The sequence below is a fragment of the Heteronotia binoei genome, chromosome 18 (assembly GCF_032191835.1).
Source record: "Heteronotia binoei isolate CCM8104 ecotype False Entrance Well chromosome 18, APGP_CSIRO_Hbin_v1, whole genome shotgun sequence".
Classification (NCBI taxonomy): domain Eukaryota; kingdom Metazoa; phylum Chordata; class Lepidosauria; order Squamata; family Gekkonidae; genus Heteronotia; species Heteronotia binoei.
In genome coordinates, this window is record NC_083240.1 from 18,253,351 (window position 1) to 18,267,765 (window position 14,415).

Consider the following 14,415-nt stretch of genomic DNA (forward strand, 5'->3'; position numbering starts at 1 on the left):
AGGTTAGATCCATATATCCTTACCTTTGTCCTGGGTTTGAATCGTTGTAAACTACTTCAGGGACCACCTTAGATTGAAAAGTATTCTATATAATTAAATAAGTCTGGAGTTCCTTCACAACGCATTCTTGAAATCAGTAGGTTTGGAAGAATATATCTCCATTTAGAATTGCACTGTTGGACTGCAGTCCTAAGAATATCTTCCTCAGAGTAAGTCCTGTTGACTAAAAGGAGGATTACTTCTGAAGAAATCTGCTTAGCTTTGTTCCCTTAACATCTCACTCATAACCATGAGGACTAGAAGCTATTAAAAAAAATAACTGAACAAATCCAAAATGGCGATTGTAAAGTTTCTGTGCTGTGTGTATTGGATGCTACTTGACAGATTCTGTACAGAATTCTAAAGTGGCCAACTGTGTGCTTTGAGGTTTTAAAAACACATAAAAGTTAGGTACTCCAATCTATGCCTTTGCCTTGGCTTCTAATGAATAACTAGCCCTGTTTGGTTTTAGCAAGGTTTCTCCTGCCTGTGTCCTACAAACAACTTCTGATGGCATGGGTATGGCTTTTTTTGTTGACTTATAGCTTGGAGACAGAGGCGGGCATTTGTGATAAAGCCCTCAGTGAGGCTGGAATGCAAAGAGAATCACACCCACGCTATCTGGGAAAAAAAGAGGTAAACTTCCTAATCTGTCTTCAGACATGGACTTTGGATAGCTAATGGCATAAAGGAAACTTAAGCAAGAACGAGAGTAATAATCTGAGATGTTGTCCCAGCCCTTCCACAAAGCAGCTTAGGGGAACATACACAATTCTCCTGTCCTTTTATTTTCAGAACAGCCCTATGAGGCAGGTTAGGCAGAGAGAGAGACTGACTGAGAGACTGGCCCAAGGTCACTCTTCAGTCTTTCCCAGCTGTGGGGAATGCAGGCTTATTTACAGGAATCTACTCTTTGCAGCTCTTGAGATCCACCCACCATATTCCGGGTGAGGATAACTAGATTAGGTGGGTTTGGAACCTTTTTGAGGAGCCAAATTGGGCAGTTTGGAGTAAGAAAAACCAAAGATGAGGGAAGAATACAAAATATGCATTGCCTCAGAGCAGGAGGAATCAAGCTGCAGCTTGGGAGCCACATGTGACTCTTTCACACATATTGTGTGGCTCTCAAGGCTGGATTCGAGAATGCAATTAAAATTCCTTTCTTTCCATCTATCTCTTCCCCATCTATTTGTGACTCTCAAACATCTTGTGTTTATCCTACGTGACTCTTTACATTGTGCAAGTTTGGCCACCCTTGCCTCAGAACGTGGCAGTATGCACAAACAGCTTTGAAATTTTCACCATCTGTTAGCTCAGTAGAACCTCCATGTTCAGAAGCAGCACAGCTTTGTGTATAAGTTGCTGAAGATCAACCCTCCTGTGGGTTTTCTGGGGACGTTTAGCTGGCCGCTGTGGGAAACAGGAACCATTTGTCTGATCAAGTTGGAGTCATTGATTGTTGTGGGGATCCATGTGTCAAATGGAAAAGAAATATTTTAAAGAAATAATTTGCTCATTGTGTTCCTGCCTTTTCTTTCATTCACTCCCCCCACCCTTTACTGAAAGGTAGGGTAGCATTTAACATTAAATTCTGCAGAAGCTACTTGATTATGCTTATGTAAATAAAAAGCATGGACAAACTGACAATGTTTAGGTAGTGGACAACCTACAGTATTATTTTTCCTCCAAAGCAAGGGATTGGGACTTGTTGGAAGGAAGGGGGCTTCCCTTATTTCATGTCTGTAAACTCATTCTTCTGTTCTATTCTGTTTTTGTCTGCCAGGTACGATGCAGGGAAAGATGGTTTCATAGATCTGATGGAATTGAAGCGTATGATGGAGAAGCTTGGAGCTCCGCAGACTCACCTGGGGTTGAAAAACATGATTAAGGAGGTGGATGAAGACTTTGATGGCAAACTGAGCTTCCGAGAGGTAGTACCTGATACATAGCAACCGTGAGAATGTATGTTAACTCATTTGAGTAGTCAGAACAGTTCACAGTCATTATGTCAGTAATCCTTACCAATAACCCTGCAAGGTAGGCCAGGGCTATATACAAGTGCACCCTTGAATATCAGTCCCATTTTGTATCATCCTTCCAGTTTACTCAAGCAGTGCTTGTGTGCATGGGCCTTGGTCAAGCCAGCCGGAACTGCGTTCCTGTGTGTTCCTGCTAAAAAAACAAAACAAAAACCTGAATATGGTAATTTGGACCTGTGTTCTCCCTCAGAGGTTGTCGGACATCTCTGTGGGTTATTCCTACTATTCCTTCAGGGAGGCAGGAACACTTTTTTCAACTTCCTGTTGGCGCCTTCGGAATAACCCCGCCCTCAGTTTTGTTCCTGCCTCTACAGGGAGCAGCAGCACAAGGCTAGGCTCAGCCTTTTTTCTCTGTTTCTTCTTCTCAATTTCCATTCCATATCCTTTCCTTTCCATATCTACTTATCCCTCCTTTTCCTTCTGCCTTTGCTGATCAAAGACTACCGAGGAAACTTGTTCTGGGTCGTTTTAGAATGGCCTGTAGTAGGGACGGTTTCCTATCGGACGAGGAGGGAGAGTCGCGCGCCGCGCTTCTAGCAGCGCCGACTCACGTCGAAGGAGCCGACCTGCCTTTGCGGCTTGTTCGCGCCCTTCCTGACGCGGCCGCAGACGAGCCAGCTGCCAGCGCCAAGAAACGGCGCGTAATGAAGGCCCAGGCTACGTCCCTCGGGGCGGCAGCAAGCAGCGGCGGCCATTTTGGAAGTGCGGAGCGTAGCTCTCAGACCTTCCAACCCCCAGGAGCAGGCACTCCGGAGACTCGGAACTACCTGCAACCGCGCATCGAAGGCTTCCAGGACGGGGGTAATGTACAAATGGGCAACCCTCTGAACCCAGAGGCTATGCTTTTTATTAGAAGAGCTATGCAGGAGGAAATGGGCTCCTTTTGCGCCCGGCTGGGGCTTCTCCCTCAAGGATCAACCTTTCCTGCAGACCCTCCCCGCTCTTTCTCCTGGCCCACTAAGGCAGCGCGAAAGGCCCCAGTGCAGTCTTCCCAATCCTTAGAGCTCGAGACTATGGCATCTGACTCTGACCAGGAAGACAGGGAAGAGGGGGAATGTTTCTCTGAGGAGGAACAGGAGGAGGTTAAAATTCCTGAACAGGCTAGTCGTTTCTTCCATCAGGAAGATTACCAGTTTCTTCTAGCCAAAACGCTTTCAGCCTTAGAAATTGAGGAGGGCCCTATTGATGAGGAAGTCAAGGTAGCTAAATCTAAGAAGTTTAAGTCAAGAACCAGTGGTAATTCTGAGTTCTTGCCCAGGGGGGAAGCTTCTGAACAAGTCTTCCCTTTTCCAGAATACTTTGAAAAGCAGGTTAGAGCAGAATGGGAAAAGCCAGCTTCCCTTAAGCAGTTTCCTCACTTAGTAAAGAAGTTATATGCACTGCCTGCCTATACCAATGAGTTGTTACAAGCTCCAACTGTGGACGGCCCAGTAGCAGCTCTACAGTCTTCGGGACTGGTTTCAGAGGACGGCCAGGGTTCTCTTAGAGATCCCCTGGACAAAAAAGCTGAGGCAACCTTGAAGAGATTGTACGAATCTGTGGCCATGATAGTTAAGGCGTCCTCCGCGTCCTCCCTGGTCTCCAGGGCGTCCATTGTTTGGGTACGTAAGTTACTCCAGATGTTACCAGAGGACAACAGACGCATGTTAGAGGGCGCCTCACGCATCCTTAAGGCAGCGTCATTCACAGCTGACGCAACCTTAGATATACTGACCTTTGCCTCTAAAACAATGGCTTCCGCTACTGTGGCTAGACGCCTCCTGTGGCTTAGGGCTTGGCAAGCTGACTTCCTCTCTAAGTCCACAGTGGCAGCTTATCCCTTTCAAGGGGATCGTCTCTTCGGGGACGCTTTGGACAAGATCCTAGTAGAGACTAGGGATAAAAAGAAGGCCATGCCCAAATCCATTCGGAGGAATGAAAAGAGGGGCCCCCAGTCCTTTCGGACCCAACATTCCTTGGCCAGATATCGTTCTGAATCAAAGAAGTTTAATTGGGAAACACCAAAGAATTCCTTCAAAAGAGGCTCATTCGGCTCCAAATTCAATCGTAATAACTTCTCCAAAATGGACAAGCCTGACAGAGAGGGCAAGTCCAAGCAGGCATGACTACGGTCACGTACCGGTGGGAGCTCGACTACTCCACTTTGCAGAAGCCTGGGAGGCCTCTCAGGCAGACCAATGGTCTTTAGAAATTGTAAAAGAGGGGTATTCAATAGAGTTTCACCGCATTCCACCAGACAGATTTGTCAGATCACCTTCCCCCAAGCAGAAGCACAAACGTCTCATCACCTCAAAAGCAATTCAGCATCTTATCGACATTCGAGCAGTCGAACTAGTCCCAGGGTTGGAGAAGGGGAAAGGCATATACTCCATCCTTTTCACCATACCCAAGAAGAATGGCGACTGGAGGGCCATCTTGGATCTCAAGTTTCTAAATCGCTATGTCAAAGTACGTCACTTCAGAATGGAAACCTTGAGATTCATTATGGACTCTCTATTGTCAGGGGAGTACCTCACTTCCATAGACCTGACCGAAGCTTATCTCCACATCCCTATCCACCCTTCTCATCGTCGTTTTCTAAGGTTCGTGGTACTGAATCAGCACTTCCAATACAGGGCCTTACCCTTTGGCCTGTCAACAGCGCCCAGAGTTTTTTCCAAAATGTTAATTCACCCAATAGCCCAGCTGAGGAAGCAGGGTATTCACATTCACCCCTATCTGGACGACCTCTTGGTCAGATCCAACAGCAAAGAGAAATCCCTTCGGGGGACAACTCTGGCCATTCAGTGTCTTCAGTCTCACGGATTCCTGGTGAACAAAGAAAAGAGTTCACTTCAGCCGAGTCAGAGGTTGGAACACCTAGGCGCAATGATCGACTCCACTTGCAATTCGCTATTTCTACCTCTGTCCAAGGCCAGGGCCATCAAGGATTTGGCTTCCAGGGTCATCCAGAGCAAATCATCACCTCTGATGTTGCTTGCCAAACTAATGGGACTTTTGATATCGACCATAGACATGATTCAATGGGCCAGATTCCATTCCAGGCCTCTTCAACTGTTCCTACGACCATTTCAACTTCAGATAATGGAGAGAAAGGCCATAAATCTGATAATTCCGTTGTCAGTCAAGAGGAGTTTGCGATGGTGGACGGACTTGTCTCATCTTCGCCAGGGCAAGTTGTTCCATCCTCCCTCATACCTGGAGGTATTCACAGATGCCAGCCTGGGGGGCTGGGGAGCTTCTCTTCAGGACAAGCCAGTCCAAGGCAGGTGGTCTCAGTCCGAGAGTCTGCTTCCCATCAATCTGCTGGAAATCAGAGCCATACGTCTAGCCCTGGTTGCATTCAGGACCCAATTGTTCCAGAAGCATGTGCTTGTCAGAACGGACAATATCGCAGCCAAGGCGTATCTGAACAACCAGGGGGGCTCCAGGTCTTCACAGTTGCACCGGGAAGCATCAAGAATTCTGACATGGGCAGAAAAACATCTGGCCTCTCTAAGGGCGGAACACATCAGAGGCCAGGACAACATACAGGCAGATTGGTTGAGCAGACAGGAAATCTGCGAGGGCGAGTGGGCCCTCAGCTCAGACATATTCGACCTCATATGCCAGCGTTGGGGTCTACCAGAGGTGGATCTTTTCGCTTCAAACACAAATTCGCAACTACCAAGGTACTTCACAAGGTTCTCCCATCCAGAAGCCGAACAGACAGATGCCTTGACAGCCATATGGCCTCCAGGTCTCTTGTATGCGTTTCCTCCGGTCCCTCTGGTTTCTCGAGTACTGCGGAGGGTGAGAGCTCTACAGGCGGAAATCATCATGGTAGCTCCCTATTGGCCACGGCGTCCGTGGTTCTCAATGTTGACAGAGCTATCAATAGACCTTCCAATGTCACTTCCAGTTCTTCCCGACATGCTTCATCAGGGTCCGGTGTGGCACCCCGACCCGGGGTGGTTTCATCTGACCGCGTGGAGATTGAGCGGGAGACATTCAGAAATCTAGGTTACTCTCCGGAGGTGACGGACACTATGCTAGCATCAAGAAGGCCCTCCACAGTTCGCATATACAACACCACCTGGAAGGCCTTTGTCCGATGGTGTCGTAGGAAAAAGGTTCCTTCGCTTTCCCCTTCCATTGCGGAGATACTAGCGTTTTTACAGGAGGGCCTGGAGTCCAGGTTAAAACCAGCTACGCTGAGAAGGCAGATAGCTGCCCTGTCCACTGTCTTACCGGTCGTTGGAGGGTATAGGCTATCTCAACATCCACACATCCAGTTATTTTTGCAGGGGGCAAAATCGAAATCTCCTCCGACAGTCCATCGCTTTCCGTCTTGGCGGCTCCATACCGTTTTATCAGCGCTTACCAAGAAGCCATTTGAGCCCCTTCGAGAGGTGGACTTAAAATGGGTGCGAATGAAAACTCTCTTCTTAGTAGCCATCACGTCTGCACGTCGAGTCTCGGAACTGGGGGCCTTATCAGTGAAGGCGGGTCTTTGCGTGTTCCACAAAGAAAAGGTGGTTCTGCGCACGGATCCCTCCTTCATTCCTAAGGCTGCTTCTAGGTTCCACCGCTCACAAGAAATCTACTTACCCACCTTTTGTCCAGAACCCAAACACCCAAAGGAGGTAGTCTGGCATACGTTAGATGTGCGCAGGGCCTTGAAGATTTTCATTCTAAGATCTGAGTCAATTAGAAAAACTGAATCCATGTTCATCAACATCTCTCCTCCAAGAGTGGGAGACAAGATGTCTAATTCATCCATCAGTGCAGTGCTGAAGGCCTGTATCAGCGAAGCATATAGGGCATCAGGGTTACAGGTACCTGGAGGAATCACTGCACATTCTCTTAGGAGTGCCTCCACAAACGCGGCACTGCTGAATAGGGCTTCAGTCGAAGAGGTGTGTAGAGCTGCTACTTGGTCCTCTCCGTCTACGTTCATAAGACATTATAAGATCCATTCCATGGCATCAGCAGATGCAGCATTTGGGAGAAAGGTATTACTGCATGTTCTGGGGGAGGTCAGCGATGAAGACCCACCCGATTAAAGGGGACTGCTCTGGTAGGTCCCACAGAGATGTCCGACAACCTCTGAGGGAGAACGGCCCATTGGACTTACCGTGAGGGGTCCTTCTCCTCAGAGGTTCGGAGGACATCTCGCCACTCCCAGATTCATTTTCATCGCTTAGGTTTCTTTCTATAGCCTATCTCCCTTGTACTGTGTTACTTTCAGTATTATCGGAGTTCAAGTTTACAGTTTACATGTTAAAACGAGTTGTTAGTTGTGTTTATAGTCCTTCTAGTTAGAGGGAAGACGACACTGCTTTCGGAGTCCCACAACTGAGGGCGGGGTTATTCCGAAGGCGCCAACAGGAAGTTGAAAAAAGTGTTCCTGCCTCCCTGAAGGAATAGTAGGAAAAACCCACAGAGATGTCCTCCGAACCTCTGAGGAGAAGGACCCCTCACGGTAAGTCCAATGGGCCGATCTCACTGGCAACTTATTTCCCTGTCTTCCCAATGTATCCCAGTCAGTAAAGTGCTTGTAGTGTTACTCATCTGGTGTTTTTTGACTTTTAAAAAAATTAATTGCCTTTATTTTACACAAGTGTGCAATAAAAAGTTCAGAAAACAAACCTATTTACTGGCAAATAATTAAAACCTACAACAACAACAACAACAAATTTTATTTGTATCCCGCCCTCCCCGCCGGAGCAGGCTCAGGGCGGCTAACAACATAGTTCAGGTTGAATTATACAAATGGATAAAATTACATTAAACATTATAAGCATTTAATTAAAATCTGGTTAAGTTTTAAAATTAAATTAATTAATTTTTAAAAGTGCTAATGCTATGTTTACTTTTTCTGATGGCGGTTTCCTTCGCAATTTCCATTTTCATCAGCGAAAGCCAGTCTGAAGAGGAAGGTCTTGCAGGCCCTGCGGAACTGTTCTAGGTCCCGCAGGGCCCGCATTTCCTCTGGAAGTTGGTTCCATAGGCTCGGGGCTATAGAGGAGAAGGCCCGGTTACGGGTGCTTTGCAACTTCACCTCTCTCGGTCCGGGGATAGTCAGCAAGTTTTTCCCGGCTGACCTCAGTGCTCTCTGCCTCCAGAGCTCTTAGCCTCCTAGTGTTTTAGTTTGCGTTTGAGGCACATGGTACTACACTCCATTATGGTAGACTGATAGTGGTATGCTGATATCCATTGTGCAGGATGGAATCTTTCTTCTTCAGCTGGTTTGGTGAAGTGTGCAGACTCTAATCTGAAGAACTGAGTTTGATTCCCCACTCCTCCTCCACAGGCAGCCAGCTGGGTGACCTTGGATCAGTCACAGTGCTCTCAGAGCAGTTCTTTCGAGGTTCTCTCAGACTCACCTGCCTCACAAGGTGTCTGTTGTGGGGAGAGGAAGGGAAGGAGATTGTAAGCCACTCCAAGCGAAGGACAGAGTATAAATCCAATATCTTCCTCCTCCTTCTGGGGCAAGTGATGCTCTGTATTGTCGGTGCTTGGGAGGGGCAACAGTGTGAGGACTTCTAGTGGTCTGGCCCCACTGATGGGGCACCTGGGTTTTTTGGCCACCTTGTGACACAGAGTGTCGGACCGGATGGGCCTTTGGCCTGATCCAACATGGCTTCTCTTATGATGTTATTCCTCTGTGAATTGAGCTCTCCTATGCCTCAGAGTCGGAAATGACTGGTGCTTGCACAGGGGGACTACCTTTACCTTTTTTTTGTGGTGTTCTGCCCTTTCCTGGACAGCCCATGCTAGCCAGATCTTGTCAGGTCTCAGATGCTAAGCAGGGTCGACCCTGGTTAGTTTTTGGATGAGAGACCACCAGGGGATGCCAGGCTCACAACCTGGAGGCAGGCAAAGGCAAACCACTTCTGAACATCTCTTGCCTTGAAAACCCCACAAGGGGTCACCGGAAGTCACCTGTTACTGACCGACAAAAAAAAAGATATGATGGACTTGAGGACATTGCCTTTAAAGAGAAGTGTAGTTACCATATGGGACTTTTTGGAGTCTTAGTGGTTAACCAAAGGTACCCTGGGAAACCAGTCTAGCATTGTTGGAACTCTCTGTCTGGGGCAGTGATGCTCTGTATTCTTGGTACTTGGGGGGGGCACAGTGGGAGGGCTTCTAGCCCCACTGGTGGACCTCCTGATAGTACTTGGTTTTTTTGGCCACTGTGTGACACAGAGTGTTGAACTGAATGGGCCATTGGCCTGATCCAACATGGCTTCTCTTATGTTCTTATTTTGCCCTTACCAGGGTTTCCTTGGGACCAGAGACACATTTAACCTCGCTGTACGTTTGTGTTCCTTTTTTCCTCGCTTCAGTTCCTTCTGATCTTCCGCAAAGCCGCTGCAGGGGAACTGGAGGAGGACAGCGGCCTCCATGCCTTAGCCCGCCTGTCAGAGATCGACGTCTCAACGGAGGGTGTCAAAGGAGCCAAAAGCTTTTTTGAAGCCAAAGTAAGGAGAGAGAAACTGGGAATGCTGGGGGAAGGGGGGGCTTGCCCAGGGCTGTCATAGAAACAGATCAACTGTGCCATTTCCACCAGTGTGCCTACGATCAGTTGAGGAGACAGTTGTCACTACACTTGGGTCTTTTGGGTCCTAGTCTGGCAGTCTTAGCCACGACCCCACGCTAAATGAGAGAAGAGGCGATAACAGCCTTCAGGTATTTGAAGGGCTGTCATGAAGGATGGAGCAGACTTGTTTTCTGTTGCTCTGGAAGGCTGGACCAGAACTAGTGGATTGAAACGAAATCAAAAGAGTTTTTGGGTAAACATCAGGAAAAACTTCCTGACAGAGTGGTTCCTCAGCGAAACAGGCTTTCTCCAAAGGTGGTGACCTCTCCTTCTCTGGAGGTTTTTAAGCAGAGGCTATGTGGCCATCTGACAGCATTACTGATTCTGTGAACTTAGGGAGGGCAGGAAGGGATGGGCCATTGCTTGACTCTCATGGTCCTTTCTTATAAGACCAGGGTAATACCAATTGCCACTTTGGGGTCAGGAGGGAATTTTCCTCTAGGCCAGATTGGCTCAGGGATCCTGGAGGTTTTTTGCCGTCCTCTAGGCATAGAGCCAGGGGGTCACTGAAGGAGTGGCGGCAGGGAGCTGTGAATTTCTTTCATGTGCATGGGGTTGGACTAGATGACCGTTGAGGCCCTTTCCAGTGCTGTTTCTAAATGTCAGCTAACCATAACACTGTTAGGATTTCGTTACCAGAGTAATGCAGACCAAACTACAAAATAGCCAGGCACATAAACGTACAGCAAAGCTTTTTCCCCAGACCATCCCCAATCTATTGATTACCCAAATAGGGCTTCCCCTTACAGGTTAATATGCATATCGACACCTAGCTTCTGGCGGGAGATATGTGCAGAGCTGCTGACAGGTCCTACCACTGACTAGCTAAGTACCAGCATGCAAACAATTAATTAACTCATGACTCCAGGAAGTGAAATTGCCAAAACCCAGCAAACATGCACTCAGCCTCCCCCTCCTCATGAACATATGAAGCTGCCTTCTACTGAATCAGACCCTCAGTCCATCAAAGTCAGTATTGTCTACTCAGACAGGCAGCGGCTCTCCAGGGTCTCAAGCTGAGGTTTTTCACACCTATTTGCCTGGACCCTTTTTTAGTGGAGATGCCAGGGATTGAACCTGGGACCTTCTGCTTCCCAAGGAGATACTGTGCCACTGAGCCACCGTCCCTCATGAGCTTGTTATGAGAATAACAGGGGAGAAAGGATCACAGAAAGCCATCCTGAGCTCCTTCAAAGATAAAAATGGGGGGCTGTGATAGAGCCTGCACTCTGTGCGCTCTGCTCAGGGCTTTTTTTGCAGCAGGAGCTCCTTTGCATATTAGGCCAAACCCTTGATGTAGCCAATCCTCCAAGACTTTACAGTAGGCCCTGTACTAAGAGCCCTGTAAGCTCCAGGAGGATTGGCTGTATCAGGGGTGTGCGGCCTGATATGCAAAGGAGTTCCTGCTACCAAAAAAAAAGCCCTGGTTCTGCGAACCGTGAGCTGCTTGTTCATTTATTTTTTCAATTCGATTTACCTTTCCTTCCACTCAGGTGCAAGCCATAAACGTCTCCAGCCGCTTCGAAGAGGAGATCAAAGCCGAGCAAGAAGAGAAGAAGCGGCAGGCGGAGGAGATGAAGCAGCGGAAAGCCGCCTTCAAAGAACTGCAGTCAGCCTTCAAGCAGTGACGGGGCTGAGCAGGGCGCTGCTGGGCAAAGGGGCGGGGGTACAAGTGCCACCCGAGCAGTCCCAGCGGAATGATCTCAAGTTGCTAACAGTCGAGGGAATCCCAGCTTTTTGAACCAGTCCCTCGAGCTGTGCCTTTTCGCAACAGCTTGGTCTGCAGAAGTCCCGCAGTTTTCCATTTGATCTGCCATCTCCCCTCCTTTGATGTGAACAATTTCGCAGGCCAGTTTTTCTGCAGACCAAACTTCTGCGGGAAGTCACAGGAGTGGGGTCAAGCTGGATTTCTCTCTTTCTGGGTAACTGGCAGCTTCTAGACAGTTGTACGGACCAACTTGGAAATAGGACCTTCCATAGCTTTTGAAATCGGAAGCCCTTGGGGCTGCAAAAATGGGCCAGCGGTTTTCTGCGACCTGTAAATACCGCAAGCAAAAATCCCAGAGCCTGCCCTCAACCACGTTGCCCGGCACTGTGTTTTCTTGTGAATTGACGTGTCTCGATGTTGGTGGGCGTTCTCTTTAACTCTTCGTAACCGCTTGGTGTGTCCAAGCCTGGCCGTTGCACGTTCCACTTGTGAATCATTTCATATCCCAGCCGGAAGGGTGATAGCCAGGGTCTTGGGCCATGGAACTGGCAGGGCCTGGGGTGATATCCTTGCTCTGGTGGTGAGGATGCTTGTGCAAAACTGCCTCTTTGGCGTGCGCAATCTGCATTGGAAAAATGCATCAATTGGTCACTTTAAAAGTCCCTTTGCTTGAAGCTTTGCCAAAAAGAGAAAATGTTAAAGCTACCTGAGGTAGCAAAGTGAGTGGCCTGGAGGCATCAGGAACTCCTCAGTTCCCCTCCAAAACTCTTCCTCTGGTTCTTTCCCCCCCCCCCGCCCCCCTTGAGTATCCTTGATTGTCCACCACCACCCAGTTGTAGAACAGGCCGTGTGTGTCATAAAATGCAATGCCAGGTAGCGGAGATAGAAACTTTATAAAGAGCACAGATTGCGATTGAGCAAGCCTGGCAAAGCAAGCTGAAATGCAGAAGGTAGCGAGAGAGGGAGAAGGAAGCAGGCCTGATAGGAGTCCTCCAGGGGCCTGATCCAGCCCACGGGCCACACATTTGACACCCCTGCTCTAGACAGCCCCCTAGGGTTTTTGCTAAGTCAGTGAGTCATGTACCAAGCTGTTATTGAACGCACTGCCTTCTGAGTGTTGCGTCCATTAGATACTACAAGTCTCCCACAAACACTGGTAACAAAATAGAGACTTGTAGGTTGCCTGGGTGACGTTCCCATGGTTAAATTTGCCTCCACCCTCACCATTTAAAGATGCGGATTTGCTTAAAAGGGTGGGTCTGGCGAGGTTGAATTGTGGAACTCGCCGCTATAGGACGTAATAACGGCTGCCAACCTATGTTCCCTCTAAGCTGTGGAGTCTTGCAAGTGGAAATTCTATTTTGTGAGCTGCTGGCATTAAAGTTGTGAGCTACTGCATGAATTGGTTCGCTCTGGGGCCATCCTTCCTGAGCGAAGACAAAAATGGGTGAGCTGGAGTCTAAAAAACCGTGAGCTCGCTCACACTAGCTCAGCTTAGAGGGAACATTGCTGCCAACTTGGACGGCTTGAAAAGAAGAGGGAACAAACTCATGGAGGACAGGCTATCAATGGCTGCTAGTCATGATGGATATTTACTCCCTCCAATACCAGAGGCTGAACACATGAAGCTGCCTTCTACTGAATCAGACCCTCGGTCCATCAAAGTCAGTATTGTCTACTCAGACTGGCAGCGGCTCTCCGGGGTCTCAAGCTGAGGTTTTTCACACCTATTTGCCTGGACCCTTTTTAGTTGGAGAAGCCAGGGATCGAACCTGGGACCTTCTGCTAACGAAGCGGATGCTCTACCACTGAGCCATCGACCCTCCCCTAAGAAGGCCTCTTTATATTAGTTGCTGGGGAGCATGCTGCCTCAGTCATCCTCCTTGTGGACTTTCTAGAGACAGCTGGTCACTGACTGTGTGAACAGAATACTGGAATCGATGGGCCTTTGGTCCGATCCAGCAGGGCTCTTCTTCCATTCTTAAGGTGGGTGGGCGAATGTGTTTGCTAGCGTGCTTTTGGCGGTGGACTGCCCTTGCTGTCTTTTATTTTTTTTATTTTTGGAATGACTTCGTCATTCAGCAGCACCAAGTCTTGGCATGTTTCAGTGGAAATTCCACCCATCCCGGAGGGCGCTACAGGGTGACTGGGTAATGTGAGTGGGCCTGCATTCAGACCCGCGCGGTGTCTTTAAGTGTGCGTTTTTGTGTTTTACCAAGGCAATAACCCAAGTGCTGAAGCTGTCGTGAGCCCATTCCAGCAGAAGGGGTGAGCTGATTGTAAAGGAAGTGCCTCTTCCACGCCCTCTGTACTTGTAAGGATGGAACCGGCAAGTCCACCCAAATCGCAAACCACATTGGTGAAACCCAGAGTACTATGTGTTGTTGTTGTTGGGTTGTTTTTCCCTAGTATTCATTTGTTAATATTCAGGCTGGGAGACCACCGGGAAGTGCTTTGAAATGTTCATGTGGTTTGCATGCACTGTGATCTTTCGAGGAAGGGGCAAACCCTAACTGTCAAGCTTTTGTAACAGGAAATCTCAGTGAATTGGATAGGAAAAGTAGTCCCCACCCCTCCTCCCTTTTTATTTTAATTTTATTTTGCACAGAATTAGTGCTTGTAAAGGAAGCCAACAAGACCAGGGCAGTCTCTTCTATCAGTTCCTTCTCCTGTGCCCTTAATAGCAAGTCTCCAGGAACTCTGGGAGAGGGGGCCTTGCCCCCCTGAACATGGTTTATGGGGGAGGCACCAAATATAAATTGTGGCCTTCTCAGATATTCCTGGCAAATTGGGAAAGCGGTGGGGGGGGGGGGAGAGAGAGAGATCTTTTGCCAGTTTTGGGAGGAAAGCAGATTTCTTTGGGGGTAATTTTTAAAAAATTTTATTACATAAATAAAACTAGAAGACATACAAAGTAAAAAATTGGAGTCACGCACAAACATCAAATTAAAAAACAAGAACAAATATAAAAAGGGGAAAGGGAACACAAAAGACTTCCGATTTTCTCTACAGTAAATATAATTTTGATAATGAAATTTTCC

General features: G+C 48.1%; 1 protein-coding gene and 1 non-coding gene across 2 annotated transcripts in view; one reads left to right on the forward strand and one right to left on the reverse strand.

Annotated features, from left to right (window-relative positions):
* EFHD2 (EF-hand domain family member D2) overlaps positions 1-11,473 on the forward strand; it is a 30,697-nt gene extending 19,224 nt beyond the window's left edge. The window contains exons 2-4 of the mRNA XM_060259047.1: positions 1,823-1,970; positions 9,413-9,547; positions 11,160-11,473. Of these exons, the coding sequence (XP_060115030.1) occupies positions 1,823-1,970; positions 9,413-9,547; positions 11,160-11,294 (418 nt within the window). The 3' untranslated portion in view covers positions 11,295-11,473. The remainder of the gene's footprint in view (positions 1-1,822; positions 1,971-9,412; positions 9,548-11,159) is intronic.
* Positions 11,474-13,125: 1,652 nt separating this feature from the next.
* On the reverse strand, positions 13,126-13,202 carry TRNAT-CGU (transfer RNA threonine (anticodon CGU)). Its single transcript has one exon. It is a non-coding gene; the product is annotated as a tRNA-Thr (tRNA).
* Positions 13,203-14,415: the final 1,213 nt, after the last annotated feature.